The sequence below is a fragment of the Ascidiella aspersa genome, chromosome 8 (genome assembly GCF_963924565.1).
Source record: "Ascidiella aspersa chromosome 8, kaAscAspe10.2, whole genome shotgun sequence".
NCBI lineage: Eukaryota > Metazoa > Chordata > Ascidiacea > Phlebobranchia > Ascidiidae > Ascidiella > Ascidiella aspersa.
Genome location: NC_139454.1, coordinates 6,271,361 through 6,293,445, shown reverse-complemented (window position 1 = coordinate 6,293,445; position 22,085 = coordinate 6,271,361). Strand labels below are relative to the sequence as shown.

At 36.2% G+C, this 22,085-nt stretch overlaps 2 protein-coding genes and 1 pseudogene across 2 annotated transcripts; all 3 read right to left on the bottom strand.

The window, feature by feature from the left end:
• Positions 1–1,365: 1,365 nt before the first annotated feature.
• Positions 1,366–5,917, bottom strand: LOC146135528 (microfibril-associated glycoprotein 4-like). The gene is made up of 6 exons (XM_083395262.1): positions 5,625–5,917; positions 4,794–4,933; positions 3,538–3,634; positions 2,863–2,959; positions 2,712–2,779; positions 1,366–1,866 (listed from the first exon to the last, which is right to left on the bottom strand). Exons 1-6 carry the CDS (start codon positions 5,911–5,913, stop codon positions 1,607–1,609), a joined length of 951 nt encoding a protein of 316 aa, XP_083251388.1. The 5' UTR covers positions 5,914–5,917; the 3' UTR covers positions 1,366–1,606.
• A 2,980-nt stretch (positions 5,918–8,897) lies between these two features.
• Positions 8,898–13,233, bottom strand: LOC146135527 (microfibril-associated glycoprotein 4-like; annotated as a pseudogene).
• Positions 13,234–16,312: 3,079 nt separating this feature from the next.
• Positions 16,313–20,592, bottom strand: LOC146135526 (microfibril-associated glycoprotein 4-like). Its single transcript, XM_083395782.1, has 6 exons — positions 20,273–20,592; positions 19,445–19,584; positions 18,195–18,291; positions 17,519–17,615; positions 17,368–17,435; positions 16,313–16,572 (listed from the first exon to the last, which is right to left on the bottom strand). The coding sequence occupies exons 1-6, from the start codon at positions 20,559–20,561 to the stop codon at positions 16,313–16,315; spliced, it is 951 nt and encodes a 316-aa protein (XP_083251908.1). The 5' UTR covers positions 20,562–20,592.
• Between the last annotated feature and the right edge of the window lie 1,493 nt (positions 20,593–22,085).

Below are 22,085 nucleotides of genomic sequence, written 5' to 3'. Positions count from 1 at the left end.
CCAATCGAAGTGAAGTAAGTTTTATAACCACATCGTCCACGCCGAAGCAAAAAGAGCAAGACAATGTCTATTGTAGGTGTTTCGATGTTTGGTAATATTTAAAATTAGAAGTCAGGTAATCGCCTAGCGTCGGTTTTTCTTCGAGAAAAAAGCATAGTGCAAGTTAGCGTCACTTTGGGATATGCTTGATTTAACCTACACTTTTTGGAAATTTTGTCAAATCTAAGCAAATTTATCGCATGTATCCCCAGGATATATCTATAGAATACGATATACAATTATTCTAGCTTTATTAGACAGTTATAATCTGTAATATTGCACAGTTTTATTTCAACTGTAAATGAATAACAAGACAGTAACTACTGGCCCTACCATTGCCTTTTGGTGGGACTGTAAACATTGAAATATCCAACAACCGTTCATGCCTTAATAAAGAAATAGTATGGTTGTATGCGCACATTGAAAGATCTCTCGTGGAAATTGCTAGGATATAGCATCAGTAGAGATTCACAGGTGAAATATTTCACCCTTTTACAGAATACGATGAAATTTTATAACATGTAGAAATTTCACTCTTGTACTATTCTGCGCACGATTTTGCCTCGCAACATGATTTAGCTTTGTATCCAAACTCAACTGAAGTAATAAATGCTTTTAAATAATAATACTATTATTCGTTTGCGCAATTAAATATGGTCTAACACAGTGACCTTTTATGGCTTCCAACACCCTCAAAAATAGTAAATAGATTTTTAGCACCCCGACTGGAATTTTCGTTGAGTATTTTATTAAAATGTCACTATAAATGGAACATGGAACTGGAACAACACAATCAACTTAAAACATGCAGGAAATTGTAATTTGATATAATTGTCTCTAATTGTACACAAACTCTGGTCGTACACAAATGGCGCCGCGGCACCCCGGTTGAGAACCACTGATAACACTTCTTCCTGCGACAAATAGGTGCTGTTCGTTGCATATCGACAAAAAGAGAAAGTCAATGTTGTAGTCATACACAACTATAGCCTACGACTGTAACGCTCTACCTCAACAAATTTTGCAAAGTCGTGGCGAGGAAATATGTTTGATAACCACTGCTCTTTAAAAATACCTTCCGTCTATTTATTTTGGCTTTACAAACAAAATAAACGAACTGTGTGGTGTTCGTTTATTGTGGTATATAAGATTAGTTTTTGTGACGTCACGAGTGATGTAACTTTGTGTCGTCACATTTCGACATAACTTTGCAACAGCACGTTATGGCGCATTTTTGTGACGTCATTTATTAAAAAAAGTGTCAATTTTTGCTTTTGTAATATTGGTTAATGTTTGCTGAAATATGCATCACAGCCCGGTGGAACTTTATTTTTTTATTTTACGCTAGAAGCAATACACATCGAATTACTAGATTTTTTGCATTGTGTCTACCTTTATTCATGTTAACGCCAATCACAAGCCATTGTCAATAAAGCAGCAACGAAACTTGTCAATAAAAACAGAAGCGGTTTTACAGCAAACAAAGGAAGCTTATTCATCAACGGTTTGCCTTATTTACACATTGATGCCAAACAAAACAAAAAGCGCCACTGATGTATTCGCTGGATTAATTTTCGACTCTGCGTATTTTCATTTCACTAGCTTTTCTCGACTGCGGATCGTAAGTTGGTGTGCCGTACCACCGGTTGTAGACAGGGTTATTTTCCACCAGTGTCGTCGAGTAATTTCCGTTCAGATTGGACAAGTGGCATTGGTGGTACCACCAAGCACCATGGTAAACGACGGCACAATTTCTCGGGTCTGGGTCGTTATCTTGGTCAAAGGTTGAGAACCGCTTTCCGTTGTGCACTGTGTAAAATCCATCACCTGACAAATGTAAAACAGGCTGCTTACCGTGCATTTTGTAAAACGGAAATTTGCAAACTAGCCAGGGGCGAATCCAAGATTTTTGTTTCGGATAGCATAGAAATGTTCACCAAATGACGTCACAAAGTTACGTCATAGCGTAACGTGATAAAACAATTATAAACACTTGTTTTTTTAGCAAACTCGCGCTCAAATATGCAGCTGAAAAGCAGCCTAACCGCACTAGGCGAAATGCATTTATTAACTTTAATAATGTTTACTCTGTTATAACATAGTCAAAGTTGACAGAAATCTCAGTTATGGGCGACGTGGCTTGTTTTTGCCCCACCTAGGATTTGACCCTGTCTGAAGCTAAATGAAGAAAAATGGTCTGACATCCTAGAACAGGGGGCGGTAACCTTTTTAGCTAAGGTAGCCGTAAAAGCCGAATATTTTTGGTTGTATTTGCATGAGAGTCATATTACATTTTTCAAGATATAATTCTAGAATCTAGAGCAACCGCGAAAAAATACTCTGGCTATGTTTGTACGTGTGGCTAAAACTTTGATTACGCAGTGTCATGGTACGAACAGGGCATTTTATATGAAAACAGATTTCATCAAATCGGCGAGCAGCCACGAAAAGACAAACAGGACTCGACCGAGCCGCGGAAAATTTTGCTGTTATGCTTGTTGAAAAAAAATAGTTTGAAGGGGCCATGGTCGCGTGAAGTTTTATTGAAGTCATGAAAAGAATTAATATAAACAATAGCTTAGATTAATAAATAATAGCTTAGATTTATTTGCGTGCAAAATTTCATTATCAAAACGGTAATAAAAAAAGTTTTTACTGGTGAAACATCAAACCTGCGTTTCCGCTGTATCCGCCAACTGAAAGTTGATAAAACGATTCCGGAGTTCCGATCCCGAATTGACTAAAAATTGTAACAAAATCCGATTTACTCATTCATTTGTTTATTTATCTGCCTAAAAAGCTACTTTGTGTGATCAACTATACCTGTACTTTGCGTAGTTTTTTGACGAATCGTAATTTTCCAAGTCCACCCTCAACTCATAATTTCCACCTTTTGTGATGTTATGGATTAGTTGTAGACCTGCATACAGAACTAATGGTAATTTAGGTGCAAATGAAAAAGCATTTTTCCATAATTTGCTAATCCACAAATCAAGTATTTCTTGAAACATTTAAACGTCTATAGTTGGGTATATTTCAGCAGAAATCTTGATTTCGTGTGACACAACATTTCGAAATGTGGCCAAACGAAGGATTACGTATAGAGGGAAAGCCACAACATACTTCACCATTCTGCTATACCAGGGGTTCTTAAACTGGGGTCCATGGACCCTTTGGGGGTCCGTGAACTAGTTTTAGGGGGTCCATGAAGGTCTAATTGAAACATAAGTGTATATTTAAGCAGTAATCAATTTATTAAAGAAAATAATTTATTTAAAAAGAAAAAGGTTTTGAACTAAATGTATTTAGACTCCATTTCACTTTCACATTTTTGGACCAAAATCAGCAAGTTGGTGAAGTCTATTTGTACTGTGACGTCTTTTTTTGGCCTTCAGTGGTCCACGCGAGATGAAAGAAAATTTTAGGGGTCCGCGGTAAAAAAAGTTTAAGAAACCCTTGTGCTTTACGGACGTAGCATTTATGATCCTAATGTCTAACCTAGCCAAAACTCTCCCTGCAGAGAACCGAAACCGTTTTCGTAATCGTTCCAGCCGCGGTAGAAGTCAGTCGATCCATTGAAGCGCTTTTGAACGACCTGAAAGTGCAACTGTGTCAGGGTAAATGTTCAGGCCCGTGGTTAAACTAAATATCCTTTATATCAGTGCTTCCCAGCCTTTTTCAATTCGCGACCCACTTGTTAGAGATGTCAATAGCGCAGCGCTTGCGACCGCTTGCGCAGTTTAGCCGACACAGCGGCGCGTAAATAAATCTTAACATTTTGCCCCGCATTGCCGCATGCCGATTGCGGCATGTTAAAGTTTTCGTTTTAGTTAATTGAAAAGAAATAGCAAGCAGTTTACACATGGATGTTTTATCTTTAAAAGTAAGCTGTTGTAAGCACTTTTATGTTTGAACTAGCTTTCTAGGTGTTTAGTGATTTTTATAAGTGTTGGAATATATTGCTTATAGTGCTCAAATTTTGCACTGCAGCGCAGCTTGCGAACAACTTATTAAAGTGCGGTGCGGGCAGCGAACACAAATTTTATTCTTTTACCATCTCTACCATTTGTTGAGCAAGTTTCATTGTGCAACCCACCATGAGATATGACCAAAAGATATGTCATATAAGTCACAATAAGATATGTGACTATTAAAACAAAAAAAAAACAAATTGGGGTTGCTGGTCTAGAATCCTACCACATTATTAAAACTACGCACAATATTTGAGTTAGGGTGTCGCTTAGTGTTGGGGTGAGGGTGGGTCAAGTATTAATATATTCATTATTTAATAATAATACTTTACCCACCCGAACCCGAACCCAAACGCTAACCCCGCACCCTAACCCAAATAATTTGTATGTGGTAGGATTGTAGACCAGCGCGCAAATTGGAAAGTTCAAAATAAATTACATTAAAAATTGTTTACCAATAATTCAAAAGGCAGCTAATTGGAAATAAGATTAACAGAATTTACATAAAGCCTGTATCTTTACTACTGGCGTATGTATACTGAAACAGTTAATGCGACACAACACATCTAATTGTAACGTATTTTCTTACATTGTTGCATAAATGTTGCGTAATAATAATACAATAATTTCCCGATCTAATAGTAAACTGTAATCCATTTGAAATAGTTTCACGACCAACCAAAGGGTCGCGACCCACTGGCTGGGAAGCACTGCTCTATATATTGAGCTATGACGACAACGAACCACCTAAAAATAACATATTATGGGTAACTAAAACCTTACAAGCCAGCCACCACCATCGGTTGTTTGGTCACAATATCCTTGGAATGGGACGGGTGAACTGAAACTATAAACACCAGACTTGAGAAACCCTTTATGTTTGGCATCAAGGCAATCGCTTGGCTGATGCGCTGCCAGTTTAGCTGAAAAACAAAACAGTTTCGATTACTAAAACTACGATCATATACGATAATTTCTTTTGGTCCACATAAAATAGCTATTATGAAACTAAATAATGCTTCTTTAATAGATGCAAATTTCAACCAAAGCCTGATACCAATTTAGATCAAATAAGAAATTCATGAAAACCATTATATATTTGTTGAATATACTTTAAGTTTTCCATAATAATATTAAACCACTTAAATTTAATAGAACTTGACATAAAATATCCAATTCACAGTAATTATTACAACTTTTCACAACTTATTACAACATTACGTTTGAGTTAGACTAAGCATAACGATTGGAAATCAAAATAATAGTTTTGTTTCGAGAGAATTATTAACCGAAATTGGGTCGTGGTTAATAAACTATACGGGGTCGTGGATCCTTTGCATTAAGGGTCAGACTTTTTATTTCAGTAAAAAACCTGATGGGTATAATTGAAACCTTAAATACGTGAAAGAAAAATTCAAAACAAAACCTCACAAGTTGTTTTTAACACGTTCTATTGCATCACAGACAAATAAAATATAATTAACTGACGTCGCAATTATTTGTGATGACAAATACCACTATAAAGGTTCCTATAAAATTTAATTATGGGCACACATATTATTATTATTCATATTGATGTCGAGGTTTATCATAACAAAAAAAAAGTTTAATTACTCGTGTGATCATCTAAAAGTTCTTCTAACTTTCTCAACTTTTGATCAAGTCTGGCCACATTTTCTTGCAAGGCATCGTCGGACCCTGGTTGACGTTTGAGCCCGGGTGGCCCAGTGCGTCCAACTGGCCCTGGAGCCCCCCGCTTGCCGGGGTATCCAGGGGGGCCACGTTCAGACGAAGTCTCAGTGCCACCACAGGTCAAAATAACCTGGTTGGTTCGCGGGGATGCGCAAACGTTTTTATGTAAAAACAATAAGAGACATGCTAATAGTGTAATTTGCAACACCATTATATCGAGGAGATCTGACTTTTTTCTTCTAATTTTCTGTTAACAAAAGATAAGTTATAGGTAATGTTGGGCCTTTGGCTACATAATTGATATTTATTTATTGTTTTTAAGTGTAGGTCTAGCCTATAATCGTTCATGTGCGTGATTAAAACGCTGGTTGGCCCAGTCATTACGAAATAAATACTATTGTTTAAGACAAGTTGTTTTCAAATTTCTCAAATAATTTTGTCTAACAATTTACGCTGGTGAGCTATATTACTTTTAAATGTATAGCTTTAACTTCGCAAGAATATACAACTAGAACAAAAACAAAAATGGCTGACAATAGTAATCGTCAACTCATAACAGTTTTGCATAATATGTTTGAAATGCCCCCTTCTAAAGAGAACACTTTATCAGAAATATGCATCGATGACACATAAATATTGCCCGTTTTCTACAAGAAAGGCAAATTACCTGTGAAGTGTTAATTAGCTGAAACGAAATTCTCAAATTTTGATATGCTTACGAATTAAGTTGGTTTATTGCTACTGTCGCGTTTGAACAGAGTATTTAACACTAGAACTCACGTTATTCTAAATAAAATCTGAAAAACGTTAAAAAGTAATAAAACAAAGACGTTATAGCTAGACACGACAATTTCCTACATAACTTGCCATCGCTACAAAAAAACAACTTGCTACTGCTTGCAAAAAGACAGCTTCTCTTGTATTTATAGCTGAGTTGATGTTTCTGGCAAAACAGTGATTTACGGTTTGTATATACGTTGGGTGTCTACAAGTGGCGAGAGAAAGGTGTAATATCCCAAAATAGAAAAAACGTAATCGCTAATAATATTATAATTAATAATCTAATACGTTACAAGCAGAAAGCACCTACACCTGTTTAAAAGTTATACTTGTGGTGACTTATTACTTAATGTTCTTAACGATGAACTATAAGTTTTTAGGTCGTGAAATATTGATGCCTATATAGCCCACGGAATTGGTTTGATTTTCTGTGTTATATAAGTTTTGTAATTGTTTTGTTAATTCACTGTTATTGTTCGGGAAATGAAGTTAATACTCGCTTTGGAAATACTTGGGACGTTGAATGTTGTTTACAAGTGGATACTGAGAAAAGTTGCTTTATACATACAGGTCATAGAAATGTGAAGGAGTGCATCAAGTAGCAGCTATTTTATCTGCTGAAATACATTTTTTTCAAACATAAGGGTCGCGTTTGCCTTGACGTGTGTTAATTGAAGGAACTCGGCGTTTTTTACCTGTCTTCTCATATTCTGCAGTTCTTTATAACACCAATCGAAGTGACGTAAGTTTTATAACCACATCGTCCACGCCGAAGCAAAAAGAGCAGACAATGTCTATTGTAGGTGTTTCGATGTTTGGTAATATTTAAAATTAGAAGTCAGGTAATCGCCTAGCGTCGGTTTTTCTTCGAGAAAAAGGCATAACGCAAGTTACTGGCCCTTTGCAAACTTGCTTCATTTCACCTAATCCTTTTTGGAAATTTTGTCAAATCAAAGCTAAATTTATCGCATGTAGCCTATTCCCAGGCTATATCTATAGAATGCAATATACAATTATTATAGCTTTATTAGACAGTTATAATCTGTAATATTGCATACTTTTATTTCAACTGTAAATGAACCTAAATAACAAGACAGTAACTATACTGGGCCTACCATTGCCTTTTGGTGGGACTGTAAACAGTGAAATATCCAACTACCGTCCATGCCTTAATAAAGAAATAGTATGGTTGTATGCGCACATTGAAAGAACTCTCGTGGAAATTGCAACGATATAGCATCAGTGGAGATTCACAGGTGAAACATTTCACCCTTTTAGAGATTACGATAAAAGTTAATATATAACATATAGAAATTTCTCTCTTGTAATATTCTGCGCACGATTTTGCCACGCTCCATGATTTAGTTTTGTATCCAAACTCAACTGAAGTAATAAAATGCTTTCAAATAATCGTACAATTATTCGTTGACGCAATTGAATATGATCTAACATAATGACCTTTTATGGCTTACAACACCCTCAGACATATTTAATAGATTTTCAGCACCCCGACTGGAATTCTCGTTGAGTATTTTACTAAATTGTCACTATAAATGGAACTGGAACAACACAATCAACTTAAAATATGTAGGAAACTGTTATTTTATTTTATGATCTAATCGAACACATAGTTGTATCAAGAAGCGTAGGCTACCAACTGAGCAAAAATCAGATTCTTAAAAATCTAAATAACTATCGGCACCCTTGAGCATTAGAAATGGCACACCAGGGCGCCGCGATACCCCGGTTGAAACCACTGGTCTAACACTTCTTCCTGCGACAAATAGGTGCTGGACAGTTCGTCGCATATCGACAAAAAGAGAAAGTCATCGTTGTAGTCATGCACAACTATAGCCTACGACTGTAACGCTCTGCCTCAACAAACTTTTGCAAAGTCGTGGCGAGGAAAATGTTTGATAACCACTGCTCTACAAAAATATCTTTCGTCTATTTATTTTGGCTTTACAAACAAAATAAACGAACTGTGTGGTGTTCGTTTATTGTGGTGTATAAGGTTACTTTTTATGACGTCACGTGTGATGTAACTTTGTGTCGTCACATTTCGACATAACTATGTAACGGCACGTTATGGCGTATTTTTGTGAGGCCATTTGTAAAAAAAACTGTCAATTTTTGTTTTTTTAATAATGGTTAATGTTTGCTGAAACATGCACAGCCCGGAGGAACTTTAACTTTATGTTTTACGCTAGAAACAATACACATCGAATTACTAGATTTTTTGTATTGTGTTTACCTTTATTCATGTTAACGCCGATCACAAGCCATTATCAATAAAGCAGCAACGAAACTTGTCAATAAAAACAGTAGCGGTTTTACAGCAAACAAAGGAAGCTTATTCATCAATGGTTTGCCTTATTTACAAAAGCGAAAAACGCCACTGATGTATTCACTGGATCAATTTTCGACTCTGCGCATTTTCATTTCACTAGCTTTTCTCGACTGCGGATCGTTAGTTGGTGTGCCGTACCACCGGTTGTAGACAGGGTTATCTCTCACCAGAGTCGCCGAATAATTCCCGTTCAGATTGGACAAGTGGCATTCTTGTACCACCAAGCACCATGGTGAAGTACGGCACAATTTCCCGAGTATAAGTCGTTATCTTGGTCAAAGGTTGAGAACCGCCTTCCGTTGTGCAGTGAGTGAAATCCATCACCTGACAAATGTAAAACAGGCTGCTTACCGTGCATTTCGTGAAGCGGAAATTTGCAAACTAGCCAGGGGCGAATCCAAGATTTTTGTTTCGAATACAATAGAAATGTTTACCAAATGACGTCACAAAGTTACGTCATAGCGTGGCGTCATAAAACAATTATAAACACTTGTTTTTTTAGCAAACTCGCGCTAAACTATGCAGCTGAAAAGCAGCCTAACCGCACTAGGCTAAATGCATTTATTAACTTTAATAATGTTTACTCTGTTATAACATAGTAAAAGTTGACAGAAATCTCAGTTATGGGTGACGTGGCTTGTTTCTGCCCCACCCCTGGATTTGACGTTGTCTAAAGCTAAATAAAGTCAAATGGTCTGACATCTTAGAACAGGGGACGGGAACCTTTTTAGCTAAGGTAGCCATAAAAGCCGAATATTTTTGGTTGTGTTTGCATGAGAGCCATATTACATTTTTCAAGATATAATTCTAGAATCTAGAGCAACCGCGAAAAAATACTCTGGCTAAGTTTGTACGTGTGGCTAAAACTTTGATTACCGAGTGTCATGGTACGAACAGGGCATTTTATATGAAAACAGATTTCATCAAATCGGCTAGCAGCCCCGAAAAGACAAACAGGACTCGACCTAACCGCGGAAAATGTTGCTATCATACTTGTTTAAAAAAATATAGTTTGAAAGGGGCCATGGCCGCGTGAAGTTTTATTCAAGTCATGAAAAGAAATAATAGAAACAATAGCTTAGATTAAGAAATAATAGCTTAGATTTATTTGCGTGCAAAATTTCATTATCAAAACGGTAATAAAAAAGTTTTTACTGGTGAAACATCAAACCTGCGTTTCCGCTGTATCCGCCAACTGAAAGTTGATAAAACGATTCCGGAGTTCCGATCCCGAATTGACTAAAAATTGTAACAAAATCCGATTTACTCATTCATTTGTTTATTTATCTACATAAAAAGATACTTTGTGTGATCAACTATACCTGTACTTTGCGTAGTTTTTTGACGAATCGTAATTTTCCAAGTCCACCCTCAGCTCATAATTTCCACCTTTTGTGATGTTATGGATTAGTTGTAGACCTGCATACAGAACTAATGGTAATTTAGGTCCAAATAAAAATGATTTTTTTTCCATAATTTGCTAATCCACAAATCAAGTATTTCTTAAAACATTTTAAACTTCTATAGTTGGATATATTTCATCAGAAATCTTGATTTCGTGTGACACAACATTTCGAAATGTGGCCAAACGAAGGATTACGTATGGAGGGAAAGCTACAACATACTTCACCATTCTGCTACACCAGGGGTTCTTAAACTGGGGTCCATGGACTCTTTGGGGGTCCGTGAACTAGTTTTAGGGGGTCCATGAAGGTCTAATTGAAACATAAGTGTATATTTAAGCAGTAATCAATTTATTAAAGAAAATAATTTATTTAAAAAGAAAAAGGTTTTGAACTAAATGTATTTAGACTCCATTTCACTTTCACATTTTTGGACCAAAATCAGAAAGTTTGTGAAGTCTATTTGTACTGTGACGTCTTTTTTTAGCATTCAGTGGTCCACGCGAGATGAAAGAAAATTTTAGGGGTCCGCGGTAAAAAAAGTTTAAGAAACCCTTGTGCTTTACGGACGTAGCATTTATGATCCTATGTCTAACCTAGCCAAAACTCTCCCTGCAGAGAACCGAAACCGTTTTCGTAATCGTTCCAGCCGCGGTAGAAGTCAGTCGATCCATTGAAGCGCTTTTGAAAGACCTGAAAGTGCAACTGTGTCAGGGTAAATGTTCAGGCCCGTGGTTAAACTAAATATCCTTTATATCAGGGCTTCCCATCCTTTTTCAATTCGCGACCCACTTGTTAGAGATGTCAATAGCGCAGCGCTTGCGGCCGCTTGTGCAGTTTAGCCGACACAGCGACGCGTAAATAAATCTTAACATTTTGCCGCGCATTGCCGCATGCCGATTGCGGCATGTTCAAGTTTTCGTTTTAGTTAATTGAAAAGAAATAGCAAGCAGTTTACACATGGATGTTTCATCAAGTAAGCTGTTGTAAGCACTTTTATGTTTGAACTAGCTTTCTAGGTGTTTAGTGATTTTTATAAGTGTTGGAATATATTGCTTATAGTGCTCAAATTTTGCACTGCAGCGCAGCTTGCGAACAACTTATTGAAGTGCGGTGCGGGCAGCGAACACAAATTTTATTCTTTTACCATCTCTACCATTTGTTATGCAAGTTTCATTGTGCGACCCACCATGAGATATGACCAAAAAATATGTCATATAAGTCACAATAAGATATGTGACTATTAAAAAAAAAAAAAAAAAATTGGGGTTGCTGGTCTAGAATCCTACCACAATATTAAAACAACGCACAATATTTGAGTTAGGGTGTCGGTTAGTGTTGGGGTGAGGGTGGGTCAAGTATTAATATATTCATTATTTAATAATAATACTTGACTCACCCGAACCCGAACCCAAACGCTAACCCCGCACCGTAACCCAAATAATTTGTATGTGGTAGGATTCTAGACCAGCGCCCAATTGGAAAGTTCAAAATAAATGACATTAAAAATTGTTTACCAATAATTCAAAAGGCAGCTAATTGGAAATAAGATTAACAGCATTTACATAAAACCTGTATCTTTACTATTGGCGTACGTACTGAAATAGTTGATGCGAACCAACACATCTAATTGTAACGTATTTCTTACATTGTTGCATAAATGTTGCGCAATATTAATGCAATAATTTCCCGATCTAATAGTAAACTGTAATCCATTTAAAATAGTTTCACGACCAACCAAAGGGTCGCGACCCAGTGGCTGGGAAGCACTGCTCTATATATTGAGCTATGACGACAACGAACCACCTAAAAATAATTATTATTCGTAACTAAAACCTTACAAGCCAGCCACCACCATCAGTTGCTTGGTCACAATATCCTTGGAATGGGACGGGTGAACTGAAATTATAAACACCAGACTTGAGAAACCCTCTATGTTTGGCATCAAGGCAATCGCTTGGCTGAAGCGCTGCCAGTTTACCTGAAAAACAATAAAACAGTTTCGATTACTAAAACTACGATCATATACGATAATTTCTTCTGGTCCACATAAAATGGCTATTATGAAGCTAAATAATGCTTCTTTAATAGATGCAAATTTCAACAAAAAAAAAGCCTGACACCAATTCAGATCAAATAAGAAATTCTTGAAAACCACTATATATTTGTTGAATATACTTTAAGTTTTCCATAACAATATTAAACTATTTAAAATTAATACAACTTGACATAAAATATCCAATTCACAGTTATTATTACAACTTTTCACAACTTATTACAACATTACGTTTGAGTTAGACTAAGCATAGTGATCGGAAATCAAAATAATAGTTTTGTTTTGAGAGAATTATAAACCGAAATTGGGTCGTGGTTAATAAACTATGGGTCGTGGATCCTTTGCATTAAGGGTCAGACTTTTTATTTCAGTAAAAAACATGATGGGTATAATTGAAACCTAAAATACGTGAAAGAAAAAATCAAAATAAAACGCCAAAAGTTGTTTTTAACACGTTCTATTGCATCACAGACATATAAAATATAATTAACTGAGATCGCAATTATTTGTGATGACAAATAACACTATAAAGGTTTCTATAAAAATTAAATTATCGGCACACATATTATTATTATACATATTGATGACGAGGTTTATCATAACAAAAAAAAAGTTTAATTACTCGTGTGATCATCTAAAAGTTCTTCTAACTTTCTCAACTTTTGATCAAGTCTGGCCACATTTTCCTGCAAGGCATCGTCGGACCCTGGTTGACCTTTGAGCCCGGGGGGCCCGGTGCGTCCAACTGGCCCTGGAGCCCCCCGCTTGCCGGGGTATCCAGGGGGGCCACGTTCAGACGAAGTCTCAGTGCCACCACAGGTCAAAATAACCTGATTGGTTCGCGGGGATGCGCAAACGTTTTTATGTATAAACAATAAGAGACATGCAAATAGTGTAATTTGCAACACCATTATATCGAGGAGATCTGACTTTTTTCTGCTATTTTTCTGTTGATAAATGTTAAGTTATAGGTAATGTTGGGCCTTTGGCTACATAATTGATCTTTATTTATGGATTTTTTAAGTGTAGGTCTAGCCTATAATCGTCTCTGTGAGTGATAAAATCGCTGGTAGGCCTATGCTCATTACGGAATAGATATTTTGGGTTAAGACAAGTTGTTTTCAAATTTCTGAATTAATTTTGACTAATTAGTTTCCGCTCGATGAGCTATATCAGTTATAAATGAATAGCTTTAACTTCACAAGAATATACAACTAGAACAAAAACAAAAATGGCTGACAATAGTAATCGTCAACTCATCACAGTTTTGCATGATATGGTAGAAATGCCCCCTTCTAAAGAGAATTCGTTACCGGTATCAGAAATATGCATCGATGACACATAAATATTGCCCGTTTTCTACAAGAAAGGCAAGTTACCTGTGAAGTGTTAATTAGCTGAAACGAAATTCTCAAATTTTGATATGCTTACGAATTAAGTTGGTTTATTGCTACTGTCGCGTTTGAACAGAGTATTTAACACTAGAACTCACGTTATTCTAAATAAAATCTGAATAACGTTAAAAAGTAATAAAACAAAGACGTTATAGCTATACACGACAATTTCCTACATAACTTGCCATCGCTACAAAAAAACAACTTGCTACTGCTTGCAAAAAGACAGCTTCTCTTGTATTTATAGCTGAGTTGATGTTTCTGGCAAAACAGTGATTTACGGTTTGTATATACGTTGGGTGTCTACAAGTGGCGAGAGAAAGGTGTAATATCCCAAAATAAAAAAAACGTAATCGCTAATAATATTATAATTAATAATCTAATACATTACAAGCAGAAAGCACCTACACCTGTTTAAAAGTTATACTTGTGGTGACTTATTACTTAATGTTCTTAACGATGAACTATAAGTTTTTATGTCGTGAAATGTCAATGCCAATAGGAATTGGTTTGATTTTCTGTATTATATAAGTTTTGTAATTGTTTTGTTAATTCACTGTTATTGTTCGGGAAATGAAGTTAATACTCGCTTTGGAAATACTTGGGACGTTGAATGTTGTTTACAAGTGGATACTGAGAAAAGTTGCTTTATACATACAGGTCATAGAAATGTGAAGGAGTGCATCAAGTAGCAGCTATTTTATCTGCTGAAATACATATTTTTCAAACATAAGGGTCGCGTTTGCCTTGACGTGTGTTAATTGAAGGAACTCGGCGTTTTTTACCTGTCTTCTCATATTCTGCAGTTCTTTATAAAACCAATCGAAGTGACGTAAGTTTTATAACCACATCGTCCACGCCGAAGCAAAAAGAGCAGACAATGTCTATTGTAGGCGTTTCGATGTTTGGTAATATTTAAAATTAGAAGTCAGGTAATCGCCTAGCGTCGGTTTTTCTTTGAGAAAAAGGCATAACGCAAGTTACGGGCCCTTTGCAAACTTGCTTCATTTCACCTAATCCTTTTTGGAAATTTTGTCAAATCAAAGCTAAATTTATCGCATGTAGCCTATTCCCAGGATATATAGAAAAAGGCATAACGCAAGTTACGGGCCCTTTGCAAACTTGCTTCATTTCACCTAATCCTTTTTGGAAATTTTGTCAAATCAAAGCTAAATTTATCGCATGTAGCCTATTCCATATCTATAGAATGCGATATACAGTTATCCTAACTTTATTAGACAGTTATAATCTGTAATATTGCAAAGTTATATTTCAACTGTAAATGAACCTAAATAACAAGACAGTAACTACTGGGCCTACCATTGCCTTTTGGTGGGACTGTAAACAGTGAAATATCCAACTACCGTCCATGCCTTAATAAAGAAATAGTATGGTTGTATGCGCACATTGAAAGAACTCTAGTGGAAATTGCAACGATATAGCATCAGTGGAGATTCACAGGTGAAACATTTCACCCTTTTACAGAATACGATAAAAGTTAATATATAACATATAGAAATTTCTCTCTTGTAATATTCTGCGCACGATTTTGCCTCGCTCCATGATTTAGTTTTGTATCCAAACTCAACCGAAGTAATAAAATGCTTTCAAATAATCGTACTATTATTCGTTGACGCAATTGAATATGATATAACATAGTGACCTTTTATGGCTTACAACACCCTCAAACATATTTAATAGATTTTCAGCACCCCGACTGGAATTCTCGTTGAGTATTTTACTAAATTGTCACTATAAATGGAACTGGAACAACACAATCAACTTAAAATATGTAGGAAAATGTTATTTTATTTTATGATCTCTAATCGTACACATATAGTTGTATCAAGAAGCGTATGCTACCAACTGAGCAAAAATCAGATTCTTAAAAATCTAAATAACTTTCGGCACCCTTGAGCAATAGAAATGGCACACCAGGGCGCCGCGATACCCCGGTTGAAACCACTGGTCTAACACTTCTTCCTGCGACAAATAGGTGCTGGACAGTTCGTCGCATATCGACAAAAAGAGAAAGTCATCGTTGTAGTCATGCACAACTATAGCCTACGACTGTAACGCTCTGCCTCAACAAACTTTTGCAAAGTCGTGGCGAGGAAAATGTTTGATAACCACTGCTCTACAAAAATATCTTTCGTCTATTTATTTTGGCTTTACAAACAAAATAAACGAACTGTGTGGTGTTCGTTTATTGTGGTGTATAAGGTTACTTTTTATGACGTCACATGTGATGTAACTTTGTGTCGTCACATTTCGGCATAACTTTGTAACGACACGTTGTGGCGTATTTTTGTGACGCCATTTGTAAAAAAAACTGTCAATTTTTGTTTTTGTAATATTGGTTAATGTTTGCTGAAACATGCATCACAGCCCGGTGGAACTTTAACTTTTCTTTTACGCTAGAAACAATACACATCGAATTACTAGATTATTTTGCATTGTGTCTACCTTTATTCATGTTAACGCCGATCACAAGCCATTGTCAATAAAGCAGCAACGAAACTTGTCAATAAAAACAGAAGCGGTTTTACAGCAAACAAAGCAAAATAATTCATAAATGGTTTGCCTTATTTACAAAAGCGAAAAACGCCACTGATGTATTCACTGGATCAATTTTCGACTCTGCGTATTTTCATTTCACTAGCTTTTCTCGACTGCAGATCGAAAGTTGGTGTGCCGTACCACCGGTTGTAGACGGCGTTACTTTCCACCACAGTCGCCAAATAATTCCCGTTCAGATTGGACCAGTGGCAGTTGCTGTACCACCAAGCACCATGGTAACGTACGGCACAATTTCTCAAAGTTGAGTCGTTATCTTGGTCAAAGGTTGAGAACAGCCTTCCGTTGTGCACTGTGTGAAATCCATCACCTGACAAATGTAAAACAGCTGCTTAACGTGCATTTCGTGAAACGGAAATTTGAAAACTAGCCAGGGGCGAATCCAAGATTTTTGTTTCGGATAGCATAGAAATGTTTACCAAATGACGTCACAAAGTTACGTCACAGCGTAGCGTCATAAAACAATAATAACACCTGTTTGTTTAGCAAACTCGAAATCGCACGAGGCGAAATGCCATTATTAACTTTAATAAAGTTTACTCTGTTATAACATAGTAAAAGTTGACAGAAAATTCATTTATGGGTGACGTAGCTTGTTTCTGCCCCACCCCTGGATTTGACCCTGTCTAAAGCTAAATCGTCTGACATCTTAGAACAGGGGACGGGAACCTTTTTAGCTAAGGTAGCCATAAAAGCCGAATATTTTTGGTTGCGTTTGCATGAGAGCCATATTACATTTTTCAAGATATAATTCTAAAATCTAGAGCAACCGCGAAAAAATACCCTGGCTATGTTTGTACGTGTGGCTAAAACTTTGATTACCGAGTGTCATGGTACGCACAGGGCATTTTATATAAAAATAGATTTTATCAAGTCGGCTAGCAGCCATGAAAAGACAAACAGGACTCGACCGAACCGCGGAAAATCTTGCTATCGTACTTGTTTAATGAAAGGGGCCATGGCCGCGGGAAGTTTTATTCAAGTCATGATAAGAATTAATAGAAACAATAGCTTAGATTAAGAAATAATAGCTTAGATTTATTTGCGTGCAAAATTTCATTATCAAAAGAGTCATAAAAACGTTTTTACTGGTGAAACATCAAACCTGCGTTTCCGCTGTATCCGCCAACTGAAAGTTGATAAAACGATTCCGGAGTTCCGATCCCGAATTGACTAAATATTGTAACAAAATCCGATTTACTCATTCATTTGTTTATTTATCTGCCTAAAAAGCTACTTTGCGTAATCAACTATACCTGTACTTTGCGTAGTTTTTTGACGAATCGTAATTTTCCAAGTCCACCCTCAGCTCATAATTTCCACCTTTTGTGATGTTATGGATTAGTTGTAGACCTGCATACAGAACTAATTGTAATTTAGGTGCAAATAAAAATGATTTTTTTCCATAATTTGCTAATCCACAAATCAAGTATTTCGTAAAACATTTTAAACTTCTATAGTTGGATATATTTCAGCAGAAATCTTGATTTCGTGTGACACAACATTTCGAAATGTGGCCAAACGAAGGATTACGTATGGAGGGAAAGCCACAACATACTTCAACATTCTGCTACACCAGGGGTTCTTAAACTGGGGTCCATGGACCCTTTGGGGGTCCGTGAACTAGTTTTAGGGCGTCCATGAAGGTCTAATTGAAACATAAGTGTATAGTTAAGCAGTAATCAATTTATTAAAGAAAACAATTCATTTAAAAAGAAAAAGTATTTGAACTAAATGTATTTAGACTCATTTCACTTTCATATTTTTGGACCAAAATCAGCAAGTTGGTGAAGTCTATTTGTACTGTGACGTCTTTTTTTTGGCCTTCAGTGGTCCAAGCGAGATGAAAGAAAATTTTAGGGGTCCGCGGTAAAAAATTTTTAAGAAACCCTTGTGCTTTACGGACGTAGCATTTATGATCCTATGACTAACCTAGCCAAAACTCTCCCTGCAGAGAACCGAAACCATTTTCGTAATCGTTCCAGCCGCGGTAGAAGTCAGTCGATCCATTGAAGCGCTTTTGAAAGACCTGAAAGTGCAACTGTGTCAGGGTAAATGTTCAGGCCCGTGTTTAAACTAAATATCCTTTATATCAGTGCTTCCCAGCCTTTTTCAATTCGCGACCCACTTGTTAGAGATGTCAATAGCGCAGCGCTTGCGGCCGTTTGCGCAGTTTAGCCGACACAGCGGCGCGTAAATAAATCTTAACATTTTGCCGCGCATTGCCGCATGCCGATTGCGGCATGTTAAAGTTTTCGTTTCAGTTAATTGAAAAGAAATAGCAAGCAGTTTGCACATGGATGTTTTATCTTTAAAAGTAAGCTGTTGTAAGCACTTTTATGTTTGAACTAGCTTTCTAGGTGTTTAGTGATTTTTATAAGTGTTGGAATATATTGCTTATAGTGCTCAAATTTTGCACTGCAGCGCAGCTTGCGAACAACTTATTAAAGTGCGGAGCGGGCAGCGAACACAAATTTTATTCTTTTACCATCTCTACCATTTGTTAAGCAAGTTTCATTGTGCGACCCACCATGAGACATGACCAAAAGATATGTCATATAATTCACAATAAGATATGTGACTATTAAAAACAAAAAAAACAAATTGGGTTGCTGGTCTAGAATCCTACCACATTATTAAAACAACGCACAATATTTGAGTTAGGGTGTCGGTTAGTGTTGGGGTGAGGGTGGGTCAAGTATTAATATATTCATTATTTAATAATAATACTTTACCCACCCGAACCCGAACCCAAACGCTAACCCCGCACCCTAACCCAAATAATTTGTATGTGGTAGGATTCTAGACCAGCGCCCAATTGGAAAGTTCAAAATAAATTACATTAACAATTGTTTACCAATAATTTAAAAGGCAACTAATTGGAAATAAGATTAACAGCATTTACATAAAACCTGTATCTTTACTACTGGCGTATGTACTGAAATAGTTAACGCGACACAACTCATCTAATTGTAACGTATTTTTTTACATTGTTGCATAAATGTTGCGTAATAATAATGCAATAATTTCCTGATCCAATAGAAAACTGTAATCCATTTGAAATAGTTTCACGACCAACCAATGGGTCGCGACCCACTGGCTGGGAAGCACTGCTCTATATATTGAGCTATGACGACAACGAACCACTTAAAAATAATTATTATCCGTAACTCAAACCTTACAAGCCAGCCACCACCATCAGTTGCTTGGTCACAATATCCTTGGAATGGGACGGGTGAACTAAAATTATAAACACCAGACTTGAGAAACCCTCTATGTTTGGCATCAAGGCAATCGCTTGGCTGATGCGCTGCCAGTTTAGCTGAAAAACAAAACAGTTTCGATTACTAAAACTACGATCATATACGATAATTTCTTTTGGTCCGCATAAAATGGCTATTATGAAGCTAAATATTGCTTCTTTAATAGATGCAAATTTCAACCAAAGCCTGACACCAATTCAGATTAAATAAGAATTCTTGAAAACCACTATATATTTGTTGAATATACTTTAAGTTTTCCATAATAATATTAAACTATCTTAAATTTAATACAACTTGACATAAAATATCCAATTCACAGTTATTATTACAACTTTTCACTACTTACTACAACATCACGTTTGAGTTAAACTAAGCATAACGATTGGAAATCAAAATAATAGTTTTGTTTCGAGAGAATTATAAACCGAAATTGGGTCGTGGTTAATAAACTATGGGTCGTGTATCCTTTGCATTAAGTGTCAGACTTTTTATTTCAGTAAAAAACCCGGAGTGTATAATTGAAACCTAAAATACGTGAAAGAAAAATCAAAATAAAACGCCAAAAGTTGTTTTTTAACACGTTCTATTGCATCACAGACATATAAAATATAATTAACTGACGTCGCAATTATTTGTGATGACAAATAACACTATAAAGGTTCCTATAAAATTTAATTATGGGCACACATATTATTATTATTCATATTGATGTCGAGGTTTATCATAACAAAAAAAAGGTTTAATTACTCGTGTGATCATCTAAAAGTTCTTCTAACTTTCTCAACTTTTGATCAAGTCTGGCCACATTTTCTTGCAAGGCATCGTCGGACCCTGGTTGACCTTTGAGCCCGGGGGGCCCGGTGCGTCCAACTGGCCCTGGAGCCCCCCGCTTACCGGGGTATCCAGGGGGGCCACGTTCAGACGAAGTCTCAGTGCCACCACAGGTCAAAATAACCTGGTTGGTTCGCGGGGATGCGCAAACGTTTTTATGTAAAAACAATAAGAGACATGCTAATAGTGTAATTTGCAACACCATTATATCGAGGAGATGTGACTTTTTTCTGCTATTTTTCTGTTAACAAATGTTAAGTTATAGGTAATATTGGGCCTTTGGCTACATAATTGATATTTATTTATTGATTTTTTAAGTGTAGGTCTAGCCTATAATCGTTCATGTACGTGATAAAAACGCTGGAAGGCCCACTCATTACGGAATAAATATTATTGTTTAAGACAAGTTGTTTTCAAATTAATTTTGTCTAACAATTTTCCGCTGGTGAGCTATATTACTTTTAAATGTATAGCTTTAACTTCACAAGAATATACAACTAGAACAAAAATGGCTGACAATAGTAATCGTCAACCCATCACAGTTTTGCATAATATGTTAGAAATGCCCCCTTCTAAAGAGAATTCGTTACCGGTATCAGAAATATGCATCGATGACACATAAATATTGCCCGTTTTCTACAAGAAAGGCAAGTTTCCTGTGAAGTGTTAATTAGCTGAAACGAAATTCTCAAATTTTGATATTCTTAAGAATTAAGATGGTTTATTGCTACTGTCGCGAATTGAACAGAGTATTTAACACTAGAACTCACGTTATTCTAAACAGAATCCGAATAACGTTAAAAAGTAATAAAACAAAGACATTATAGCTACACACGACAATTTCCTACATAACTTGCCATCGCTACAAAAAAACAGCTTGCCACTGCTTGCAAAAAGACAGCTTCTCTTGTATTTATAGCTGAGTTGATGTTTCTGCAAAAACAGGGATTTTTGGTTTGCATATACGTTGGGTGTCTACAAGTAGACAGAGAATGGGGTAATATCCCAAAATAGAAAAAACGTAATCGCTAAGTATATCGTAATTACAAATCTAATACGTTACAAGCAGAAAGCACGTATACCTGTTTAAAATTTATACTTGTGGTAAATTATTACTTAATGTTCTTAACGATGAACTATAAGTTTTTATGTCGTGAAATATCAATGATTTTAGGAATTGGGTTGATATTCTGTATTATATAGGTTTGGTAATTGTTTTGTTAATTCACTGTTATTGTACGAGAAATGAAGTTAATATTCGCTTTGGAAATACTTGGGAAGTTGAATGTTGTTTTCAATTGGATACTGAGAAAAGTTGCCTTATACATACAGGTCAAAGAATTGTGAAGGAGTGCATCAAGTAGCAGCTATTTTATCTGCTGAAATACAAATTTTTCAAACATAAGGGTCGTGTTTGCCTTGACGTGTGTTAATTGAAGGAACTCAATTTTTTCACTTGTCTTCTCATATTCTGCAGTTCTTTATTAAACCAATCGCAGTGACGTAAGTTTTATAACCACAGCGTCCACGCCGAAGCAAAAAGAGCAAGACAATGTCTATTGTAGGTGTTTCGATATTTGGTAATATTTAAAATTAGAAGTCAGGTAATCGCCTAGCGTCGGTTTTTCTTCGAGAAAAAAGCATAACGCAAGTTAGCGTCACTTTGGGATATGCTTGATTTAACCTACACTTTTTTGGAAATTTAGTCAAATCTAAGCAAATTTATCGC